This window comes from Spea bombifrons, chromosome 11 (genome assembly GCF_027358695.1).
Source record: "Spea bombifrons isolate aSpeBom1 chromosome 11, aSpeBom1.2.pri, whole genome shotgun sequence".
Taxonomy (NCBI): Eukaryota; Metazoa; Chordata; class Amphibia; order Anura; family Pelobatidae; genus Spea; species Spea bombifrons.
This window is the reverse complement of record NC_071097.1, coordinates 34,628,176-34,654,073: the sequence shown is the minus strand read 5'-3', so window position 1 is coordinate 34,654,073 and position 25,898 is coordinate 34,628,176. Positions and strand designations below refer to the sequence as shown.

Sequence of the window (25,898 nt, the reverse complement as noted above, 5' to 3'; positions counted from 1 at the left end):
TGCCCACTCCCTACCCACTCAAGACTGTCAGAGGCTAACCCTGACCATATGAGTGGTCAACTTTACCCCATGCAGGGCTAAAAGGCCTACATGGCTTAACTCTGCTTCACTTGCAAAGAGTTGGGAATCCATGCCGGAGCTGAGCCTGTCATCTTCCTCCTCATCTTCGATAGTTTGACCATCTCGCATCTATCTGGACTTCTGGTATTCAGTGCATAAGATTAAGAACATTGAGATTCTCAGCCAAACCTTGAGAGTCCCCTGACGTGTATATTAATCAATACTACATTCAGCATTTGGGCTACATCACTTTCTTCACTAATAACCTTGGAGAGGAACGCTGATGTTGACTGTGAAATAATTATGATTTTGTCAAAGGCAAAAAAAAAACTACAGTATGAGTTATACTGGTTGGGATAGCTGGGATACTGGTTGTATCGTTGCAACCATAATTAGGATTGTTGTTAGCATTCATGCCAGCAACACGTTGTCTCAGGACCCCAAGCTGATCAAAACTCAAGACTGGTTACTGTTTCTGAAGAATCATTGTCTAGGAAAAATGATACTAAGAAAGACATCAAACAAACAAAAAAGTATACACAGTTCAGCTGATCACTGATGTTACTTTGGACAGGCCAGATGATCCATGGGTGATGATGAACGATATTTTTAATGTAAGTAGATGGTTTTGATTAAAGTCTTGGCACCAATAATGATTATTTGCTCTCAGAAATGATGGTTCTTCATCATCTGGAATGGTCCGAAATCTTCAGCTATTAACAACAAAAACATCTTGGGGCTCAGAGTCCTCAGCAAGTGCCAAACCCAAGATGTCCTACGCCTTGGTGGGACTGAGAACATTTTCCATCACGTCAATGCACCAAAAAATGGTCCCGATTTTTGCCCGCTGTCCCGCCGATCTCTGCCTAACTCTGCCCCCACCTTTTCGGGATAGGCAGAGCTCAGCGGGACGAAGGGATTCAGAAGGTGGTGTTCCAGGCCTAGAATCCCATGACGAAACATAGAGCAGAACCTTCAGAATCAGTAGAACATCTCTAAAAATAATTGTACAAGATTTTGGGTTTTTTTTATTGTCGAGCCCACCAGGAAGTGACACAAAAAGTCACACCTACAATGTGCTGGTTTTCCGAGGGGCTCACGGAAGCAGTGGCATTTTTCTATTTGAACGTATGAGATTAGCCATCTTGTCCTTGTCTTCCTATTTGAATTTCTTTTTCGGTCTGCGTGGCCGAGCCGAGTCTATAATCTGTTTTGCAGATAAAGATAATTCACTCACTCTCTGGTCAAGCCCTGTGACCGTATTAAATCTGCGTAAAAATAGCAGAGAGGGGGAAAAAAGTCAACAGGAGATTTGACAAAAGCCGCCATTTAGAAAATTGAAATTATCTTTAACGTCAACGGATTTAGCACTCTAATCGTGGACTTTTTTAAAATGTAATGCGGTTTGCCGATAAAATGGGCTCCTTATACCCACATAGTGCTTATTTTCATCTATTAATGCAATAAATATAAGGGGGGGGGTTCACCTATAGCCAATCACATAACCCTGAACATTTCAGGCATCCATATTGGGACACCTGGGTTGGTGGGTGTGTCAAGAGGCGGAGAGGGGTGGCGCTGACCCTAGAAGTAGGCAGGAGCAAAGGCGTGGCCACCTGCCCACTTATATCTGGGAACTTGTGGGCTCCGGCTACCCATGCGGGGTGCGGCGTTCCCATGGACGTCCGGGGTGGTCCCACTGATTTAGGGAGCGTTCCTACTGACGTCGCGGGAAACACCCCCATTTAAAGAGAAAACGGGCGAGGAGTGAGGAGACCTGGAGGATGCAGGTGTCGACCCGGAGAACTCTGGGAGAAGTGTCATGTATGATTATGAGGTGGTCACGGGAGAGCTGCACTGATTTTAGAGCTCCCTGGGTCAGGCCAGAGGATCTCTCCAGACTCCCCATGATCCCCACTGTCTGCAAAATCGGGCCAATGAGGCAGCTACCCAGGACAGCTGGACACTGCCTGAAAACCGGGACTGTCCTCCAAAAAACTGAGACTGTTGGGCGATATGCAATAGGGCCACAATGGGCCCTGGAACACACCGAATTATTAATCACATTTAAATTAACACTGAGATCCCAAGTCCCTCTTTACAATCCTGCTTAAAATAAAAAGCCATGTCGTTTATCTGGGCTGTAATTGTGATGCGCGATTCTTTTTTTTTACTTTTTTAAAGGTAAAAAGATCCCAGGGGCTTATTTTTAAAGTAATCACTTCCTTGAAAAATGCAACTTTAAAAAAGAAAGAAAGCGGCACCGGGTGATTATTACCAGGGAGCGCGGTGATTTCGTCGCCTGAGGCGGTAGGCTGATGCTTTATGTTTGATACAATAATGAAAGTATCTTTGCCTGATTGTAACCGCGGCTCCTGGATTATGCATTAGAAAGTAATACGGTTATTTCAGTCGGTAATTTGCATTCATAGACCAACGGCTCGCCATACAGAGGAAGCTCCGAGTCTTTATCTGCTTATGAGCAAGAGATTGGAAGTTGGTGCAGTTTTCTAAGACGTATGTGAAGGAAAAGAGGAGAGGGGGAGGGACAGAGAGAGCTAATATTTTACTTTACTAGGAGGGTGGTAGATAAGTGGAACAGCCTCCCAGCAGAAGTGGTAGAGGGTAATACAGTGAGGGGATTTAAACATGCATGGGATAGGAATACGGCTCCTGAATCTAAGACGAGACCAACGACTGATTAAGGTTTGAGTCTTTACAGCGGGAGAAACGGGCGACTAGATGAGCTAAAGGAGTGGCATGATTTCATTTTTACCCAATAAATTCCCTTTATCTGCAGACCTGGAGCCGCCGTTGCCGTCAGTCATGTGATATTTTGGGTGACTTTCCCGGCTCAAACACCACACTGAGCTGATGCTTTATGGCAATGCTAATGAAGTCCATCCCTCCTTAGACTTTCATTAGTCAGAGAGTCCAACTGGGTGATTTAGACTGAGTCATTCTATTGTTCCCCACAGGCAGTATGATAAGGAGTTATATTATGGGGCAACTGGTTTAAGAAAGAAAATCTGAGCGATATTTTTGAAAACAGTTTTAATCTGATATTAGTAATAATAAAATAGTGGACGTTCCCCTTTAATAATCGAATTATTAAGGTTACCGATGCATTTGGCATGTAAGGATCTTCTGTTTTGTTCAACAAACGCGTTGGCGAGAAAGGAAAATGTGACGTTAAGTAGAGATGACTATTTTCTGAACATCAATCAGCCGTGGAGTGAAGACGATTAGAGTCTGCCGGCCGGAGGAAGCATCGGAGACGCATTAAACAAAAAGGCGGCTTCCAGGGATTACCTGCAGAGCCGGAATCCGTGGGAATCATTCTGGTGCCTGGGATGGGGTCATTCAAGACTAGGGGGCCGGTTTCAGGATATTTAGGGACTATGCTCAATGGTGTCAGCAGGATTTTTCCAAAAAGGGGAAAAAATCCTCTCCACCTTTCCCCTCTCCCTCCCCAATACCTCCTTCCCATTGCCAAACTGTGTTGGCTCTGGAGAGGGCCTTCTTGGTGGGAGGCAAATGTTATTTCCCCGTTCATAGGCCATGGTGGTAGTAGCTACAGACCAGCAACTACCTGCGCAGCATGAGAACTTTCCTTTTACAATAACTAGGGTGGTAAAGTATAGCCACAACTACCCCAATTCCCCAAGGATCTACCCATTCACCCCAAACTGGAATAATAATAATCCCGCGTCTGTGCATGAATTAAGACAGACAGAGATGTTTACTTTCACCAGCAACTCATTCGCAGGAGAGAGAGGCAGCCGAGAGATACATTTGATTTACTCGTTAGACGCAATGTCAAGGATCGCCTCCTGCGAAAATATTAGACAGCGATCGTTCACCTGCCCGCTGAGCGGAAATACATAAACCGCCATCCTCAAGGCCAGCAAATCACGCGCTCCGACAGCAGATCCAAGGTTAAAACGCTAATATATCGCCGAAGAATGGAGGTCGTGTGGTCAGGGAGAGCAATAAAAACTAATAACAGTAATGAAAACAAATGATCCTCTTTGTTTTTCCTTTATAATTTCTGAGTTCATTATTTAATATCGAAGATCAACGTCCCCCCAAAGATCTGGAATCCAGCTGAGCTCATCTCGTGTCTGAACTCCAGTAATTATATCTTCTGACTCAGCGGCAAAACATAGACATTATTTATATTTATTGGTGCCGAGACATCTCAACGCATACAACCGTACACCCCAACCAAATCGTATCCAGATAATTCCACAATGTTCCGAAGAAGAAGTAACGGCGTCATTAGATGTTACCAGCTCCGTGGAGAGGACATTAGTGGAATCTCACCATGCCGGGCGCTGGTACGGATCACGAGACAGGACTTTCCCATCTGATATTTATGTGTACGCTATTATCATGAATACTTTAAAGATCTCAGGGAAGAACAGACGTAAGGGATGCAGAGCCATGGATGGTGACTTCATTATTTACTAGTAGTCTTATTTACTTGCCCACAGAGTATTAATGTTTCCGGAAATGTCTCCAGAAATGAAAGCCAATTACGAGACCTATGGGGCAGAGTGTTTGATAGCTGGGCAGGGTGGGGTGGTTTTTGTGGCCCCCATCTTTCTAATGTGATTATACCCCATCCCTGTCTCCTATAAGGCGAGAAAGTACTCCAACGAGGCAGGAGGGGGGATCTCTACGAAGAGCTACGTACATAAAAGTTTAAGAAGTCCTCTATTGAGAAGGGACAGCTGATTAACAGTCGGCTCTGAGCTTTGAGGCACTTGTGTTATTACAGAAGAGCCGTCTCTATCAATGTATCGGTCTGATCCTGCCCAAAAAAGACAGCCCAGAACCATCACGAGAGGCAAATTCCCGATACGTAATATACCCAACAACCCCAGACATCTAATTTTGGCTTTAATGGCCTTATCTATGATGTGCAGTTGGCATCCGTCTAAGCTCAAGTGACCAAGAACTTGAGGTAGACCTAAAGAGATCTCCTAAGGGACAAATCAAATGTAAACTTTTGTAAATGTTTGAGAACAAGCGAGAAGGGTTGTGGTTGTGGATAGAGGGATACTATCCGCACCCCGCTGTCTGACGTTGTTGGCTCCCTCATGCAGAGGAAATTTGCCTCCGGACGGCCCTTGGGGCGAGATCATACTGATATCTCAATGAGCACTAAAAACGCGAGATGTTCCCAAGCTGAGCACCTCTGGTGTTGATATTATTTAGGCTCACCTGCGAGCTTTTGTACCCATGTTGTGTCTGGATTGTTAAGATTCAAACACCCATAGCTACCAACAATTACAAATTTGCAAGGACAGTACAGACAGCAAAGCTTTTGTTGCTGGTGTGTGCATTGCTTATTGGGACTGTATTTGATCTAACTGGGGAGAAGCTTGGGCCATACCAAAACGTGTAATAGTAGGGATGAGAATTATAATAATCCTAATAATAATACTAATAATACGAGTTCCGGTAGCCACAGCCAAAGGCATCCTTGTCTGAATTGGTTATTTGCTCCTTCACTGTATTAGCCTCTACCACCTCTGCTAGGAGGCTGTTCCACTTATCTATCACCCTTTTTGGTGAAGTAAAACTTGCTTACATTCCATCTAAGCCTCTGGCCCTCTAATTTTAGATGATGACAAGGGTTTGCATCAAGAGGTTCAGAAAAAAGATACTACATAAGTCTTTAAGTCACTATTCAGATATAAGCTGGCCCTGTCCTGCACACAATGTCAGGAGGCAGACAGACGGCAAATATCAGAGACGTCAAAAGACAATAACTTTTTTTATCGCGCATTAAAAACATTACATCTTTATCATTTCGTCCTGCGTTTACTGCGCCCAAAATGACTTTATTTAACCCATTTACTTTAAAAAGGCTGAAATGGTGTCCTTTTGACCCGTGCGGCTCCCAATACGTTAAAGTGTATTAAGAAGAAATATCGCCCGCTTAGACATACTTTAGCCTATGATGTATTTCTTTAATTAAAACGAGGATATCCGCGTGCAGCGGTTGCCGTAATGGTATAATCGTTCAATTTTATTGGCTGGCTGAGTATTGCTGTGGTCTTATCAAACCGCCCCAATTCAGGCCCCTATAAAATATGGAATTATAGCGATTACTAACCTGCCCTGATTCATGCGTCTCCTGCCCGGACCCCAATAAAGATCTGTGAGCTTTTAGTTGAAACACTATTTTTAAAGTTAATACTTTAAGATCTGATGTTACTCTGCGTGTTTAACTGTTCGAGTACCAGTAGAGAGACACTCAAGCCATCAACTCCACTTTAAAGCGTATGATAGCTGAGAGGTCCCTTTAAATTTCCATAGCGCTCCCCTACAAATGCATGAACGGGGAATCCCCCCATACGCATTTACCCCTTTTGCCCACCGCCCAGCTATTTATTACGCCTTCTGAACACATCTTGGTGCATGCGATAGATGTACCAGCCGTCAGGTCCGGTGCTGGCTCGGCAATCGCCGCAGGACAGAGTCTGTTCAGACCCCCGCGGTATGTGTGGAAAGCTCCCCCATTGATTTTAATGGGAGCGCTTTCCTGCCACTGATTGGTTGCTTCAAGTAGCCAATCAGTGGCAATAATTGTTGGCCACGGAGGCGGAGGGAAGCTGCAGAGCTAGAGATTCTACCTTTAATGTGTATTTTTCTATCCCTTTAATAAAAGTAGGTTAAAGTGGAATGTTGTGACCATTTGGAACAATTGAAGTAATCTTAAAACACACATTTTCTAAATATTAAAGAACCTCATAAAAATAAAAGTATGTTATATACCGGCGTCAATCAATAAATTGTATAGTTTCCAACTTTCCATCTATGCCGGTGTGGGTGACGCAACCGCAGGCTCCGCCCACCATCAGCATTAATTCTGGATTCAGACAAATAAGGGCATTTTCTGTTTAGGGGGAGTGGCTAAAGAAATCCTGCGATTTTGTGGCCTATTGGTAGCTATTTACGTAACTCAGGCATTTAGAAGAAGAATAATGGATTTTATTTACCCAAATTAATTTATAAAGCCGTTTCCTGCTGTTTCTATACACATTATCGGGGCTTTTAGGGCTGTAGAACCCTGCGATCCCCTCATACCCAGCAAACATTCTGACCTCCTAGAAAAGAGGGGCATCAGGGGAGGAGAGAGAGGCATCAGGAGAGGAAAGGGGGGGCAGAAGGGAGCAAAGAGGGGCATTAGGAGAGGAAAGAGGGACTATCCTCATAAAGAAGGACACTTGGGTAGTATGCTATGTCCAGCCTTCAGAGCCAATTCTTATTTATTTTTTTTCCTTGTTTAGCGGGAAGCCGTATTCTCTGTGCTGACGGAAATCAAACATCAAATTAAGGAATAAACAGGAACGATGGTGTTATAAAGAACGTCATTGCTCTCTGGCCAAAAATGAAAGAAAACGGCCTCTTTTTAGCAAAACTGAGGATAAAACACTTTTTTTCTTTAAACCAGAGACTAATTGTACAAAAACCTTCATCTTTTTCAGCAAATACTCTCTCCCCCAAGCACAGAAACCCACCCGAAATGCTCCTCTGCCGTGATCATAGCTAACAGCTTCCAAAAAATAAAAAAAAAATTCTCTGCCTGCGCAAACCCGCGGGTCCGCATTAACTCCCAGAAACCTCCGAGCGATGGATGATGAATTAGCCGGATAACGGCGCATATAACTTTGTTTTACAGTCACACATGTTACTTTAACGACAGTCTTTTGGCACCTTGCGGAATTTTATGATCCCTTCAGGTGTTTTTCAATTTTTTTTTTTTTTTTTTTTTGGTTGTAACAAAATCCGACGCTTCCAGCTGTTGTGGGTTCCTGTCCAAAAATATGCAGATTCTTTATGAAAGTAACGTAAAAATGTGCCGTTTTGCATTGACGCCGCAAAACTTTTTTTTTTATGCGATCGAATAATTAGAACTGTTTTGATTCCGGAACCCACGTTTTAAATACGGCTTTCAACTACAATTGTGAAGAACATTGTGAAGAACAACCATGGAGTCTCTGCCCACCCCCCATTGTAAGTGTTTTTCTAATATGAATTTGTATATTCCCAGGACCATATATGATCCAAGAGAAATCAGGCTTAGCACCTTGATTGGCATCTTCCTTTAGGGAGAAGCTCGATGAGGTTCCTTGCATCCACCTCATCCTTGGTGAGTCTCAAGTTCTCTTGAAGTTCTTCAAGTTGTCCAGCTTTGGAGAACTTCCAGCAAGTTAGGAACATTAGTTTCCTTCAAGAAGAGCTCATGAGATGCTAAGACAACTGGAATTTCAGCTGGTAACCCCATCCACTTTCTAGATTGTCTGGGTCAGCAGACTACACAATGGAATATCACGATAAGACCATTTTTGGTTATCAGGAAAAAATATTTGTACATTTTTTTTTAATTTAAGTTATTTTCTCTCTTTCAGCATTTAAGATTCCATTTAACTTTTTGTACTGGATAGGTCATCACACACTGAAAAGGGACAATTTATAGGGATTTTAGTAGTTCTTGTTCTAGGTTCTTCTAGATTAGAACACCCAGTTCAGACTACGGTCCCCAAAAAGTTCTTCTTCAATAGCAGGACCCTGAAGAACAAGGGTCATGATGAGTGGCCACTCATATTACCTAAAGTGTCTGAGGTCTACGTTTGCCATGCCCCAAAAACTGTAGGGTTTTACATAGATAGTTTTTCTAGGTTCTTCTAGATAGATTTCAAACCAGACTCCACACCAGTTCATACTACAACATGTTCTCTTTCTGTAGCAGACGATGGGTCGGGATGAGTGGCCACTCATATTACCCAAAGCATCTGAGATCTAGGTTTGCCGTATCCACAAAATCTATAGAATTTTACCTAGATATCTCTTTAGTTTTTGTTCTAGGTTCTTCTAGATAAGAACACGTCCTATATATCCAAACAAAGCAGCATTGGGAGCGTTTATTGTGTACTCGGTTACTGGACTGACTCCTAGGTCTGCTGTATGTTATCTGGAGATATAAATAGAATTTTAAAGCCAAGTGTATTCACAAAGCAATTAGACAACATGATAAGCAGCAGGAAAGTTCAGCTGCCTAATGAACACAAAGTCCCAGCGCAGACTTCCAGTTACACGTTATTCAAGGGCGCGTGCTTTGCCCCTGGGAGGCTGCTCCTTTATGACACATTGCCTTATTAAAACGGCTTCGCGGTGCAGTCGTTCGATCTTACAGTGCGTGTCTAGATCATCTGGCAACAGAGACTTAAAGACTGCGATAAACAGAAGAGCTCTGATCAGTCGGAGACATCCTGATCTCAAGCTCCGGGGGAACACTCATTAAACCGACTCGGCCCTAGAGGTTTCCTGCTACATTGTAACACATGTCAAATTCTTCAAACAACTTCGAGTTGATGAGGTGTTTTGAAGTCTACGAGTAAATGTCGTATGTGGGAGTGCGATCCTGGCGTTAGGTGGGGAATGACTAATATATTTTACCTACAAGAATGTGACATCTCCAGGACTCGCGTATAGTGAACCAAACACATTACAACAAATGTGCAATTTTTTACCCCAAATCCTAGGTGGTGCCGTTCGATACAGTCAATAAACCCATTTAATGGTGTCTATAGATCAAATGAACAGTATATAGGGAACGGATTAGATAATGCAGATCCTGCCACTGGCTGCCACCAATCTCTGCTTCCATGAGATAAAAAAAAGTTAATTAAATAGCCATAAAAATGATAATTTACAGCAGTTACATTAAAGACTGTGATGGGCATTAATCGCTCATGGAGCAGAAGGCTTTAGTCACCTAAAAATAATAAATAAACTTTTTAAAAACTTTTTTAGTGTCTATGGCAACAACCTATAAGAAAAACCATTCCCTGAATAATTATAAATGAGTCAAAATTAAACAAAAAAAAGTAAGTGGGACGGTCCCTTTAAATACAGACCCGGGTGGGGCAATGGGCATGGAGGGGTGGGGCCAGGGCCAGAAGTGGGTGAGGCCTAGCCAACTATACACCTTATCCGAAGAGAAACCTTGTGACGCCCAGCTTCACGCGGGAGCTGCAATGGAGGTCCGGGCAGCAACAGCAGAGACCCCCATTGAAACGTCAGAAGATTTCCCCAACTGGCCCCTCATCCTAACTGCCCGCAAACAGGGCAATGGGACATGACCCTGCACATCGGAACAGTGGCCAAAAATCAGGACTGTCCCTCCAAAACTGAGGCTGTTGGGGGATATGCCTTCAAACTAGAACAAAGTTTTTTAAGGTGGCATTGAATAATTTTGTTTTCCATTGTTTGAGAATTATCTTATTACACCAAACAAGTTGGACGCCTTGTTTTCAGTGTTTTGATGATGTAATAACCTCTCTAAATCAACAACATACGTTGAGTGCGGTAACTTTATTTAGTTAGTGAGATTCCGGAATGAAGCGGTTCGGGGGAAGGGCGCGTCTTCACTAATGAGTTTTGTAATCAAGGAATCTATTTTAATTTCAGGCTGACTTGATGGGGGCTAATTGCTAGCCTAAATACTGGGTACTAATTAGGATTATAAAAATATTCATCGTGGTTTGAGACTCGCGTTTCGGATTTAATTTACTTACATTTGCATACTAATTTAAATAAAGTTTAGGGGGAAAAAAGTCTGGTCGGACAAACCGTATTTTTTAGGGAATTCTTATTTAAAGTTTCAATATTATTTAACAAGCAATTAAATGAGTTTTTTTATCATAATTATCTAAACATCATTAGTTAAATATCTTACCTAAATAGGTGATTGACAGGAAAGTCCCTGCCCACAGCCAAGCCTCTAACCACACCCTCTAAGCTTTTCTTGGTTGCTTGGTACTATGAATAAGTCTCTAAGAACTCCCCAGGGTAGACGACAAGAAACTCTTCCTCTTCTGGAGGAGTGGCTTCATGAAGGGGTGGAGCTTTCCCCATACAAGCTTTAGTGGGTAAGGAGTGGGTGTGGCCAGGAGACTCCAGGTCAAGCACCTGGAGACTCCGGATCCAACCTGGAGAAGTTTGGCCAAAATCAACCTGATCTGGAGACTCCAGCCATTGGCAATGGAAAAAATGTGGCAACTACCAAGCATTTCAGCCTAGTCCAAGGACCCCCCACGATGAATAATGTATAACCTGAGATAACACAAGGTCGGTACCTCTCTCCCCTCCCCCGGCTAATGGGTTTAGCATTACCAGCCGTGAAACGCACGTCATTAATATGCGTTACTTTAAATATAAGTCATTAAATTGATACTTACAGAAGAATTAATGGCTGTCAGATATAACTCGTAATTAATAATCATTTTGAAAGAAGCGAAGTCTTTCCGTGTAATGAGAGCAGTAAATTATTACATGTTCTCCTATTGCGTGTCCCCTAACAATTAAATGGTTAATATCACTAAGATTTCTAATTAAATGGCCCAGTTTCAATCTATTTTTATTGCTTTATTCACACAGGGTGATGGCTCTCCCCTGCATTATTGCCCCCTCTCTTATCTCGTGCAGGAATACGCCTTTGAGGGATATATTAAAAGTCTGTAACGGGGAGATAATTAAGTATTTGTGATAAAATGTGGCTTTGAGATGATTGGAACCGAACGATCTTTCGGAGAATTCTTTAATGTAACGGATACAATCAGACGATGCATCATAAGGAATACGTTGTTCCCTGCTGTAAAGACTCAAACCTTAATCAGTCGTTGGTCTCGTCTTAGATTCAGGAGCCGTATGTCTATCCCATACATGTGTAATACCCTCACTGTATTACCCTCTACCACTTCTGCTGGGAGGCTGTTCCACTTATCTACCACCCTCGTTCTAAAGATCATGGCTAGTAAATGGAAACATTGCTTAAAAAGACACTTCATAGGGACTTAAAGAGACACACAGCCATCATATGCTCTTTTATGCATGTGATAGATGTGTGGGCCCTTTAAATGTACACAGCGCCCCCCCCCCTTCGAATACCAACCATATGCATTTGCCCCTTCATACGGGGGGATTCTACAGAATTTGCAAGGGAGACACCACCGCGCAGCTATCACAAACATTAAAGTGCATAGGATGGCTGGAGTGTCCCTTTAAGAAACATGAATTAATAAAAAAAATTAAAAAAAATTCTCAAGAAAATTAGATACTGAGAATTCTTATGAATTTAGGTTGTGCTTCATTTTAACATTCATTTTAATATTTTTATGGTCTCTTCAAGTAATTGAATTTACCCCAAAACACGAGGTATCCCCGTTTTAACTTCTGCAGAATAATAATTGGGAAAAAAAATATTTTTAAAAAAATGTAAAAATAAAAATAAAAAAAATGTAATTAAAATTCATATTATTTTTTGTTAAGCTAAATTTTGTGTATCTAGCTAAAGATTCCGTGATCTTATTCCACCGAGATTCCTTAACTCCTAAGCGCTGTTTTTTCTTCATGTAATCCCCCCCCCCGCGCATCGAATTAACGGTGTTTGTACTTTGCAGGTAAAATAAAAAATTCTTTATTGACTCATCGCAAACATAGCGGCGTTATGGGGTCTTCTATCTATGGCTTTGATAAAGAGTAATATACAATGTCTGCTTCTCCGCATGCGTTTTATTGGCTCCGCGAGGCAGTCAGTGTTATGGCTTCTTTATGCAAAGCTGTCAATGAGAAAGAGCGCTGTACGAGCCAAGGCGTGATCAGCACCAAGTGTCACATTCGCGCACTGCATTCTGCAGGCTCCCGGTCTGATATCACCGTTAACGGGGAGACCAAGATGACATGGAGGAGGAGAAATGTTAGGACATGACATTAGACATGTGATATAAGGATGTGATATAAGGAAGTGTTACTTTTCTGGGAAGGTAGTAGATAAAGGGAACAGCCTCCCAGCGGAAGTGGTAGAGGGTAATACAGTGAGGGGATTTAAACATGCATGTGATAGACATACGGCTCCTGAATCTAAGACGAGACCGACGACCGATAAAAGGTTTGAAAGCAGGAAAAAGGGCAGACTAGACGGGGGCCGAATGGGGCCGATCTGCAGATTCAATGTCATTGCGGTATCAGAGCCTTTTCATTGAAACACAACATAACATTTATACTGTCTGAGCCCATCAAGTATAAAATGACTCAAAAGGCTTCCTTAAAGCGCTGAACGATTTAACCTTTTTTGATGCTCTTAAAATGATTATCAGCATCTTTTCTCTATAACGGGAAAGCATCTTCCGCACCCCTGTGCAGCGAGATAAATACAGACAGCCGCAGGCGGACCAATCAAATGCGTCCTTATTCCTTGAATCTGGTGGATTATTTATTTTCTGTAGATAAAAGGGCAAGTCTAGCACAGGGATGCGGCTTTCTCCAGACAGCCTTATGTGGGTGGGGGTGCAGGACAGGAAGTTGGTGGCAGGAATGGGCGTGGCTGAATGCTATTCTCCTATCCAGAGAAAGAGGAAACTGATCCTTATATTTAAAATATTTTTAATTTAATAATTTATTTTTAAAATATTCAACAAAATATTCCAAAATATTCCAAAGAAAATATTCAAAAAAACATTTAAAAATATTTTTAAAAATATTCAAAAAATATTTTACAAATGTTTAACAGTATGAAAAAGTATTTTAAAAATATAAAAAAAATATTTAAAAATATTTAAAAAAAACAGACACAAGATAGACAATTAAGAATCTTTTATACCTACAAATACTGCATTGCACCTGTAATAAACGGGTTAGTAAAAAAACATTTTTTATATATATATTTATAAATATATATAAAGCCCCTTACCTTCTGATCCAGACTGTATGCCAGGACCCAATCTTCCTGCTTCGGGTGAAACAGTAGACTCTGGATGTAAAAATTGAGCCGGTACTTTTGATAAGTCGCTCCGGCATCTGAACTGATCAGTATAGCGCTCTCAACCTCGGGGTCGCTCAGCAGCATAATCTGAAACATAACACGGAGCGTCAGGAATCAAAATCCATTTCCTCGTCACCCAGAAACGGAATTGAAACATTTCCCTAAAAAAACCCACTTAAAACGTATTTCCAGTTTCTATGGCAACAATCAGGTTTTCGGTCACATGGCAATTAACCATTCCCTAAAATATTATGAGTGAGGCAATATTTGGCAAAGTTTGGGCATTCCACAGTGTTAGGAATGATGCTTAAATTAAAGTGTTAAATTCAACAGAAAATGGAACAGCACCTTTAATAGTTTGGGTTCTCGGACACATTTTTAACCTGTGAGAGGATAGGTGACTTTTAGGCTACTTTTAGGTAACAAACTTAGAAACATGGTACATTCTAACTTGGGAAACCTATATATTTTTTCCAAGACGAGTTAAGCTTTTTATAGATATATAGTTTAGAGCAAACGGTGCGTCACATAGCAACATATAGAGGTAAAAACACGCAAAAAAAAACAACAACATAATTTTAAAGTTATTGAAACAAAAGAAGCTTCCATCCTAAGCATCCAATAGATTTTTGTACATGTATTTAAATACATACATTTCCCCCCCCTTTTTTGGATTGAGGGGGGTGGGTTGGGGGGGCTCACCTTTGATATCACAACCCCTGATCCCTGGGTGGGAGGGATCCGTTATGTAGAAGTTTTGCAGCTAGCCTTCTGAGCTCACTTTGCCCGCTGCTTGTGGCTGGCACTCTAGGGGTTAAAGATCCCATTATGCCTTAATTACAAATAAGCTGAATATTACCAGACCTAGATTTCAAATAACAGATTCCAGGATCAGTGATGCCAAACAACGGAACCCGGAGGAGGTCGGGCTCTGCAGCTCTGGAGCTGCAGCTTCTGCTAAAGCTATGTTCTTTTTAACCCCCCCCTCTATCTTTAAAGAATGCATATTAAAGCACTTGTTAAATATCCTTTCCTTCATTCATCGGAGACACCCAGAGACATCCAGTGTTATTTCCAGTGTCATTTAGGACAGAGAAGACACGTTTCCCCAAAAGTGCTTCCGGCAGCCATCTGAGAGATTACCGGCTCCGTCACTAGCTGCCGGTAATACATAAAACACATCTGGACAGCATCTCCAAAATCTGTTACCTATAAAATAGTTTTATGTTCATGAAGCTGACGTTTCTTTTCTTTTCTTTTTTTATTATTGTTAACCCCTTAAAGCAGGAATTGCGACACATTATTATTATTATTATTATTATTATTATGTTTTTTTAAACCGTAACTGGCCGCGCTCATCCAGGTGCTTTGCTGGATAACAGATTTACTGCGGAAGGATTTCTTAATCATCGGAAAAATAGTCTTTTTAGAGCCTTTTTCCTCTCTATTAAAACCTGCAGAAAACTTTATTAGAATAATATTTGGCGCACGGCGGCGGCGGGATATTACCCGCGATATTTCACTGTTTGGGGGCCGCCGCCGCTTGGAAGACCGTTTAATTTATCGGCTCAGCCGCGCGGCGTTACAGATTACAAACCATTTAGCAGAAGGTTGGTTTGTTTAGAGATAAATTCCCCCGAGCGTTAAACGTCCGGACGCATCTTACGTTATTTGGTGCTGCCGGGGTAAGAGAGGTTACCCAATCAGTAAAGGGCAACACAAAACATAAGCGGCGATCGCTCGTCGTATAGTGAAGCAGGCTGCGTGTCGGGAGAGAAACATTAAAGCTATGCCTTCCAACTTCTACAACCGGCGACCCGGGCTGCGGGAGCGCTGCCGCTACGTTACCGCGCATGTGCATTATTCGGGACAGTGGGACTGTCACGCGCAAAGCAGGACAGTTGGGTGGCATGTAAAAAGGGAAGTACCACAGGGAAAAATATTTTGAGCATAACCTGTATATATATATATATATATATAATAACCCCCCCAGCGCTGTATACAGTAATATAACCCCCAGCGCTGTATACAGTAATAACCCCCCAGCGCTGTATACAGTAATATAACCCCCCAGCGCTGTATACAGTAATATAACCCCCAGCGCTGTATACAGTAATATTACCCCCCAGTGCTGTATACAATAATATAACCCCCCAGCGCTGTATACAGTAATATATCCCCCCAGCGCTGTATACAGTAATATAACCCCCAGCACTGTATACAGTAATAACCCCCCCAGCGCTGTATACAGTAATATAACCTCCAGCGCTGTATACAGTAATATAACCCCCAGCGCTGTATACAGTAATATAACCCCCAGCGCTGTATACAGTAATAACCCCCAGCACTGTATACAGTAATATAACCCCCAGCGCTGTATACAGTAATATAACCCGCAGCGCTATATACAGTTATATAACCCCCAGCGCTGTCAGTAATATATCCCCCCTGCGCTGTATACAGTAATATAACCCCCAGCGCTGTATACAGTAATATAACCCCCCAGCGCTGTATACAGTAATATAACCCCCCAGCGCTGTATACAGTAATATAACCCCCAGCACTGTATACAGTAATATAACCCCCAGCGCTGTATACAGTAATATAACCCCCAGCGCTGTATACAGTAATATAACCCCCAGCGCTGTATACAGTAATATAACCCCCCTTACAAAAAATTACTGCAGTTTTTCTGCAGTTTTTTGGACATGAAAAAACTGCAATACTGTACTTTTACTGCATTATTACTGCACATTTACTGCACTTTTTTGTTTTACTGCAATTATACTGCATTGTACTTCAATGTACTGCAGCTTTATTGCAATTGTACTTCCGTACAAAAATAACTGCAGTACAACTGCAGTACAGTGAAGTACAAATGCAGTAAAACTGCAGTAAATGTGCAGTAATACTGCAGTAAAAGTGCAGTATTGCAGTTTTTTCATGTCCAAAAAACTGCAGTATTACTTCAGAAAAACTGCAGTAATTTTTTCGTAAGCACTGTATACAGTAATATAACCCCCAGCGCTGTATACAGTAATATAACCCCCCAGCGCTGTATACAGTAATATAACCCCCAGCGCTGTATACAGTAATATAACCCCCAGCGCTGTATACAGTAATATAACCCCCAGCGCTGTATACAGTAATATAACCCCCAGTGCTGTATACAGTAATATAACCCCCAGCACTGTATACAGTAATATAACCCCCAGCGCTGTATACAGTAATAACCCCCAGCGCTGTATACAGTAATATAACCCCCAGCATTGTATACAGTAATATAACCCCCAGCGCTGTATACAGTAATATAACCCCCAGCGCTGTATACAGTAATATAACCCCCAGCGCTGTATACAGTAATATAACCCCCAGCGCTGTATACAGTAATATAACCCCCAGCACTGTATCCAGTAATAACTCCCAGCGCTGTATACAGTAATAACCCCCCAGCGCTGTATACAGTAATAAACCATGAGGGAGGCTGGTAACTGCAGCTCCAAGGCTGCAGCTTTAACTGAAGGCAAGTACTTATATTTTATTTGTTAGTTTAGAGAAATACATATAAGTACTCACAGAAGGTGAGTGCTGTACTATGTATTCTCCTGTAATTTGGGGAGTCAGGGGCAGTAAAGTATCCATTTAGTGTCTCTCGCATCACAGAACGAATACTTTCTTAACAAATACCGCAGGATGGATATTCGGTGCTCGGAATGAAACCTCAATTAAAGAGACTAAAACATTTCTCTCCACAAACATTAAGTGACTTTGTGTGCGGCTCAGAGTTCAGCTCTTTTATTAAAGGGTAAGCTGCCACTTGCAATTATCGGTCTACGGAAAACGCAACCTCCCCACCAGTGATTTAGATTAATTACATTTCATTAAGTGCCAATAAACAAACTCCGGTTCGAAGGAGCCTTCTGCCAAAATCCAGCTTTTCCATTTATAATTATACCACGAGGACACCAGAGATCTGTCACGAGTAATATATAGCTTTTTAAAATCGAATCATTTTCTATAATATTACATTAAATGACAGCCTTTATTAAGAAGAAAATTGTATTTTGTCTGGCGTTTTTCAATTTTTTTCCCCCCAAAAAGGAACAATAAATATAATATATATATATATCTAGTATACAGGTATGTCCCAAGTGTCCTTAATTAGTTTGGCCAGTGCCCGTCTTTCCTCCCATGATGCCCCTCTCTCCTCCCCTGATGCCCCTCTTTCCTCCTATGATGTCCCTCTTTCCTCTCCTGATGCCCCCCTCTCTCCCCCCTGATGCCCCTCTTTTCTAGGAGGTCAGAATGTTTGCTGGGTATGAGGGGATCGCACGGTTCTACAGCCCTAAAAGCCCCGATAATGTGTATAGAAACAGCGGGAAACGGCTTTATAAATTATATTTTTGTCAAAGTATAATCTTTCTTGTAAATACATTTATCTTTAATCACTTCTCTGCCTTTTGGCTAAAATCAAGTATCTGTGAGGAAGAGAAAGCCTGGCCCTCTTTCCCTGGTCAGGAAGGCCTTAAGGTCCTGAGGTACTCTTGGAGCCAGGGCCAGACTGGCAATCACAAGATGGTTCTGGCACTTTTAGGCCAGAAGCCGCCTGATGACGTAGCCGTGCATGATAGAGACGAGCGTCATGCTTTTATGCACGTTGCTCCGGTGGGTGGTCAGGGAAAATGGGGGGCCAGAATGGCCGAATTTTTTTCACTGAAAATGCTGCAGTGGAGGCGAGACCCTTTGGGGGTCTTTAAAGATCTGGCCCTCTTTCGGCCCCATGGAAGGAGCTGTATCTCCCCACATGGGGAGTGTAGTCCCGGAAGAGGAAGTAGAGGGATCTGGTGCCACCTGTCCTGTTTTGATGAGAGTACTGGGAGTAGTATAAAATGAAACATTTAGGTGCAGATATTTGGCTTCAAAATTCTATTAGAAAGGAATTTATGTAACTGAGTTTTTCCCCCCCAAAACCTCTGTCTCTGTCACCTCCCTCGCTCTGTTTCTAAATGAATTAGCCCGCTAATAAGAACTAACACGGCAGACAATATTATCTCGTGCAGAGGGATCAGAAAGCAAATTTGAAACGATTAGTGTGAGGTCAGCGTGGCACAGGACTGCCTGCAGCATTTATTGGGGAAAATACTTGCATTTTCTTACATAAATATGATATAAGCTTAGTAACATCGTAACATAGCAATTTAGCTTGAGAAAAACACAGAAATCCTTTAAGTGCAACCCTTCTACCGATCCTTCCTGTTTTTGATTCAAAAGAAACACAAATTAAGCTATTTTTCAGATTTTGCTACTTATGGGAAAAAAAATATTCCTTCGTGACTCCAAAAGGCGATCGGATTTCTCCTCGGATCGAGAAGCTCTAAGATATTACTGTTTATTCTATCATTTTTACCCCTGTATGTTCTGCTTTTACCCTCTTTGGAGGCATCCGGTGTCTCTGATAGAACCTCCTCTCTCGGCAGTGGATTCCGTACCTTTACTGCCCTCACTGTAAAGAATCCCTTCCTTTGTTGTGGATGAAATCTTCGCTCTTCCCGTCTCAGAGGGCAACCTCTTTTTTTAAGTTGTTCTACTCAAAAACTGAAAGCAAACCTCCCAACTTTTTAAAAGAGGGTCACTTTTGTTAAGCTGGTGTGAAGTTTGGTTCAGGGACACAGTTTTACCGATGCTTATTTATTTGAGTTTATAATCTTAATAATGTGGGTCCAAAACTGGGACCCCTGCTTTCACCTGAAGAGGGACACTTGGGAGGTATTGGTCCCAGACAGTTGAATATTCTAGGGCAGCAGGTCCTCTTGGTCTATCAGACTCAATGGACCAAGGGAGATCTCCAACCAACCCTTTAACGCTAAGAAGGACCATGCCGAGTGGGCACAGCTTTCACACAGCGCCACATATCCTTAAAAGGAAAACTGATGTCATAACCCAGGCGCTCAGCAGTAAGGACGGAGGAACGGAGGGGGCGGCTGGTGGTAAATACGCGAAACGGTCACCGTCTCTGGCGAGCTGCCCCTCTGCATTCTTGTAAAAGGGATCAGCTTTGACTTTTATAGCACAGAACACCTTGTCAGCTGCGAGACGTCCATAAATGCCAATATATAGAGACTTCTTCTTCCAGCGGATCCATTAGGAGGAATACATGAATATGTTAAGGGAAGATTGCGAATAAGTAATGCGATGTCTTCAATGCTATCCGTCCGATACCGGGGTTTTTTTTATTATTACCCTTTTACGCAGATGAGGAAACAATGAAACTTATTATCAATCACTTAAGGTAGGATCTGTATTCACAGCTCAGGGTCTAAGTGCCTGCGGGGGTCGGTAGAGATTCGGTTTGAATCACGCATTACTGGCACCCACAGGGTTAAATTAGCCTAACCTCTTCCAGAAAAAAAGGTTTGATTTTAGCCCAGACCGCGCTGTGCTTGACCTGCTGCCGCCGCCACCTTCACTCCGGGCGCCGCTCGCTTAAGTGGAATGAAAGCTTCCAGTTTTAGGTGAAGATTTTCTTAGCACGGCAGGAACGAGCTGTCCTTCGCCCGCCGCTGCTCCTTTCCTAAATTATTCCCCCTCCGTGACTTAGCTTGAGGCCTTCAAGTGATTCACGTGTAATAAATTTATGCCAAACTTAGCTGATGAGAAGGACCATCAGGAGTTTAAACACATGCGCGAAAGCAGAAATAATGGTAAGAAATATACCGTATTGGCTCGAATATAGGCCGCACTTTTTTCCCCCACTTTAAGTTTTTAAAGTGGGGGTGCGGCCTATATTCGGGGTCTAGCGCCCGACGCCCGGGACATGCAGTCCCGGGCGCCGGGCAGGCAGCGGGGTTAAGATACAGATCCCCCGCAGCGGTGCAGGGGACCTGCATCCTTCTCCCCGATACGCTCAGACAGCCTCCCCTGCCAGCACTTCCCACGGGGGGGGGTGCCGGCACGGGAGGTTATCTAAGCGTTTTACCTCTGCCCACCCCCGACTTACCGGAGCAGACTCCCGGGTGTCTTGCGGGGCCGGCGGGAGACATTTACGCAATACGCAAATGCAACTTCCGGTAACGGTACCGGAAGTTGCATACGCGTATTGCGTAGATGTCCCTCGCCGGCCCTGAAGACACCCGGGAGTCTGCTCCGGTAAGTCGGGGGTGGGCAGAGGAGGACAACGGCAGCGTATCGCGGGGAGGGAGGACAGCGGCAGCGTATCGCGGGGAGGGAGGACAGCGGCAGCGTATCGCGGGGAGGGAGGACAGCGGCAGCGTATCGCGGGGAGGGAGGACAGCGGCAGCGTATCTCGGGGAGGGAGGACAGTGGCAGCATATCTCGGGGGGGACAGTGGCAGCATATCTCGGGGGGGAGGACAGTGGCAGCATGTTTTTTTTGGTGCTTTTTTAAAGAAAAAAAACTTTTTCTTTAAAAAAGCACCAAACTTTTAGGGTGCGGCCTATATACGGGGGCGGCCTATATCCGAGCCAATACAGTAATTAACTTCTTTATTATTTATTTTTTCATAAATAAGTTAGAGGTATTTACCATGTTTCTAATCTGGGTCTTTTTTTGCAGATGTCTCTACATTCTAATCTATGTTAAGGACCCTGCTTTGCTCCCATGCCTCTTCCTTCCTTTCTTTCTTTCTTTCTTTCTTTCTTTCGAGATATGTAATAGAGTAAATAACTCACTAACCCTAGGCTCACCCCTGACACTCTTACACCATGCACTGACACATCCACTCACGCTAACACCAAATAGTAACATACACATACTCATGCTAACACTATAGTGTTAGACTCTCTAACACTATACATTCAAACAGTCATAATAACACCATTCACAAACACACACACACTCTAACACCATACAGTAACATGCACATACACTAACGGCACCCACACACTAACGGCATATAAACACACACACAATCACTTTAATGCCATGCTGTAGATAAACTCACTCATTCTCTTCTCCGTTCCACCTTCTTACCTCGTGCCGAGCCCTGTCTCCAGCTTACACTATCTGGGTGCAGCACGGGGCTCGAAAGGTGGCTGAAGAAGCAGTGGGAAGCTGACTCTGGACTTAAGTATACGTCAGCCTCAGAGTCCCCGTTCGGCCCTGTCCACCAAAGCACCTGGGGCTTCAGCCCCTTTAGCCTACCCCCTAGTGACGCCCCCCGTTCAGATGGCTCCATGGATTGCACCATTAAAGGGATGTTGTAGGCTCTATGACTTCATCTCAATCAGACGTCTGTTACTGTTTGTAAATCAACCTTGCCTCGAGCTACGTTACAGCGGAACAACCCGAGGATAAATGGGAGGCTGTTCCAACCTTCTACTAACTTGTAGTTTTCCCTTAAAAAAAGTAATTTTCTGTAAAATGGCACCAAACTATAAGGATGTGGCCTATAATCGAGTGCGAGCTCTAATCGGGACAATACAGTATATTAAGACGTTATACAAAGTACCTAAAACAGATCAAATGTCTACAAATTTCAGCAGCTTTATAGATTAGAGAAAAATGAAACAGTGCTGAGCAAAGGCCGTGTCGCTCTAAAGTTCCCGGAGGTTGGAAAGATCAGAAATATTTTGAAGTAGAACATAAAGTTGCCGCTGTGTTCTGCTGCATAATTTCAGATTTAGCTAAAGGTTCCTCCAGGAATACCCTGGGTTTCTCTACGTGCCTAGAAAATATTTATGGGGAGAAAAACATGCTTTTTTCTAAAATAATAATAATAATTAAAAAAAAAGTGGAATACCATTTTTCTCTGCATGGCTGATCTTACTAAGCCATTGAGCTCTAATACCACTGGATCTCGGATCAAGCCCAGGCTATTAAAATCAGGAGAAGACGCATCATTAGGATTCTGACTCAGATTCTGGGATTATCTCTCACAAATGGCTACGGGAGAAGCTGAAGATTCTAGAATGGCAGTACGAGGACAGACTCTGAAAAGAAGGACGGAACGTGTCTGATTCAGGAGCCATATTCCTATCCCGTGCATGTTTAAATTACTTTAAAAAACTCTACCACGTTCGTTGGAGGCTGTTCCACTTATCTACTACCCTCTCAGTATCGTAAAACTTCCTTGCATTGAAACAAGACTCTGACCCTCTAGTTAGGAGATTATGGCCTCTTGGCCTAAAAAATCTTTTTAGAATTAAGGGCTTAATCCATAAATAGGAAATAACAAAAGTAATTTAGTAAGTAAGGATCTGTGTTCCATACCGGGCCATCCTGACCACCTGCTCTGCATGAGGGCGTGAGGGCAGTAAAGGTATGGAATCCACTGCCAGGGGAGGTGGTTCTATCAGATACATTAGATGCCTTCAAAAGGGGTCTGGATATTTTTTAGAAAAAGCATGACATACAGGAATATAACTAGAATTAATATTTTAGAGCTTCTTGATCCAAGGAGAAATCCGATTGCCTTTTGGAGTCGAGAAGGAATTTTTCCCCCTGGTGGCAGAATTCAAAGTAGCTTAATTAGGGTTTTTTTTTTGCCTTCTTTTGGATCAAGAGTAGAAAGGTTAGGTAGAAGGGATAAACCTGATGGACTTAGGTACCCACCTAGCGTACCGAACCCGGCATCGGCTGACTACCTGTCCTGTGCCTCTACCTGTGACATCTCCTACCTACAGGCATCCAGCCCTCTGGCAAGTTCTCGGTTCCTGCTATAATTGTCTCTACCTGAGCCTCCACGCTATTGGGGTCACTGAAGTCCCCGGTTATTCAGGGCAAATAACTACTGTGCTGTGTGCTCCTAGTTGTGGCTTTGTGACAAGAGCATCTCAACCAGTGCTTTTATCACCACCATACCTGAAATCTGTACTGGGACGCAGGTAACAAAGTTACGTTATCAGAACATCGTTGCCTCCTGACCAGTCGTGGCTTCTGTAAGAGCCGTTATTAGAACCATTTGGCTGCCACCGGCGCAGCAGAATGTCTGTGATTTTGTGTTATTAAAAGGTAAATATTTGAAGACTCTCAGGGTCATTTGGAAAGTTCCCTGGTATGATTACTCTGTAATGAAGATCTAATCATAGGCAATTTCCATGACAACCAAATAACCCATCTGTGTTACCCATTTCTTATGTATTTTCCTTGTTTTGCTTGAAAATCCCCCATCCATCAGCTTTAATGCTTACAGCACGTCTCCTGGATGTGTTATGTTTCATATACCCCAGTAGTAGTACAAGCAGTGCCTGTGAAGCACACCGATGTGATATCCAGTTGGGGTTGACTCCTTCTGCCAAAGCTATCTCCTTTGAAGAGTTGCCCCTTGGGGTGTAGATGGGGTGGGAAATGCAGAGCAGTCCAACTGATTCAGCTCCTTGGTAAGCAATATAGTCATATCAATTATAGGACTCACCGAAATCGGGGCAAGAGGAAAGAAAGAATGAGAAGACAACAGAAAAGAACGGAAGAAGGAAGGGACGAGAGAAAGACAGATACATAAAATTGAGAGGAGACACAAAAATGCAAACACAACTTTGTGTGACCCAGCTGAACCCAGTGATTACCAAGGTTCAGAACTTCTGGACTTGGCTCCTTATTCCGGGACATTCGTGGTTGAACGGGTGGACAACCCAACGTCCAGTATAATGCCATTGCTGGCCAATCACGACATGTTGCCTGAGATTATAGAAGGATTATCAGCCTCCAAGAATAGCAGTGGCTTCGTGTAGGAACATGGAATTTGCCATCAGGATAAGACCCGTTTCTCCTGCTATAACGACTCAAACCTTAATCAGTCGTTGGTCTCGTCTTAGATTCAGGAGCCGTATGCCTATCCCATGCATGTTTAATACCCTCACTGTATTACCCTCTACCACTTCTGAGAAACTAAAGAAGGACAAGACACACTCTTGCCAATCCATCCAGTTTGTTGAAGCCACTGACGCTCAAGGGGTGGGAAGAGGGGGAAATAATCTGCTAATTATGTATCTTTTATTTTATCCAAAAAAAAAAGAAAAAAAATCTAGCTTTCTAAAGCCATGTACAACATTTTAGAGACGCCATTAAAATCTGGCAATTCAAAACCAACGAACTGTGATCCGATGACTTAATACTTTATTTCATGGTTCATTAGAACCATTAGCATATTTTTCATCAGTGGAGGTATAACAAAACCCGCGACTTGCGGTAATCAGTCTTAATGCGTGACATAAAACCTGCGCTTAACTCTTTAGCGACCGTCTAACTCACCCCTACTGGGCAAAATTTCCAATGGCGTTACGAGCTGTAAAAAACGGGGTTAATGCGCGATTGCTCGTTGCTTCCAGAAAGACAATGGAATCAAGAATTGTGAAACCCTCGACAAATTTATTTGAACATTTTACCGGGAAACGAGCGGAATTTCTATTATCTTCCAAACGGTTGCTTATCAGGACGAGGCGTTAGCCGGCGGCAGATGGGGAGGCGCTCGTCGAAATTCAGATGGCTACATTAAAAAAAAAATAGATTTGATGAAAAACGTAGTTCTTCTGTGTGATCGGCAAGAAACTTGGCAGTTATAGTGTGTCTGAAAGCCCAGATTGGATGCGAAACATCAGACCACGGAGGAGGTGTTGCACTGCCGCTCTGGAGCTGCAGCTTCTCCTAAATGGAAGTCATTTTTTATGTTATTGCTTTTTTTTCAAGATTAATTAATGCATTTTATTGCTTAGAAAGTATTCAAATATGGATTTTTTTTTGTTAAGGAGACTGCCCGGGACACTGGGTGTCCATTTAATGTCTCCAGAGAAGAAAATCATTGGTGAGGGAAGGTTGGACAGTGGCCCGAATTGGTCAAATGCCCACCTGGCCAATAGTGCCCCTATACTTACCCCTACTCCAGTAATAGAGTGTAACATTGTAGCGTGCGAGCTGTGGATATCCAATTAGTCATTCATAGTCTGGCCCTGGTCGGACCTGGGTGGTAAAAGCTAAATGCCACTTCTCTGCCCACATCCCCTATTCTTGCTCCTGGGCACCTGTGTATATTATAACGCATTTT

General features: G+C 42.9%; 1 protein-coding gene across 1 annotated transcript in view; it reads right to left on the bottom strand.

Annotated features, from left to right (window-relative positions):
- SORCS3 (sortilin related VPS10 domain containing receptor 3) overlaps window positions 1-25,898 on the bottom strand; it is a 213,052-nt gene that overhangs the window by 88,710 nt on the left and 98,444 nt on the right. Inside the window, exon 4 of the mRNA XM_053451030.1 lies at window positions 13,829-13,987. Within this exon, the coding sequence (XP_053307005.1) occupies window positions 13,829-13,987 (159 nt within the window). The remainder of the gene's footprint in view (window positions 1-13,828; window positions 13,988-25,898) is intronic.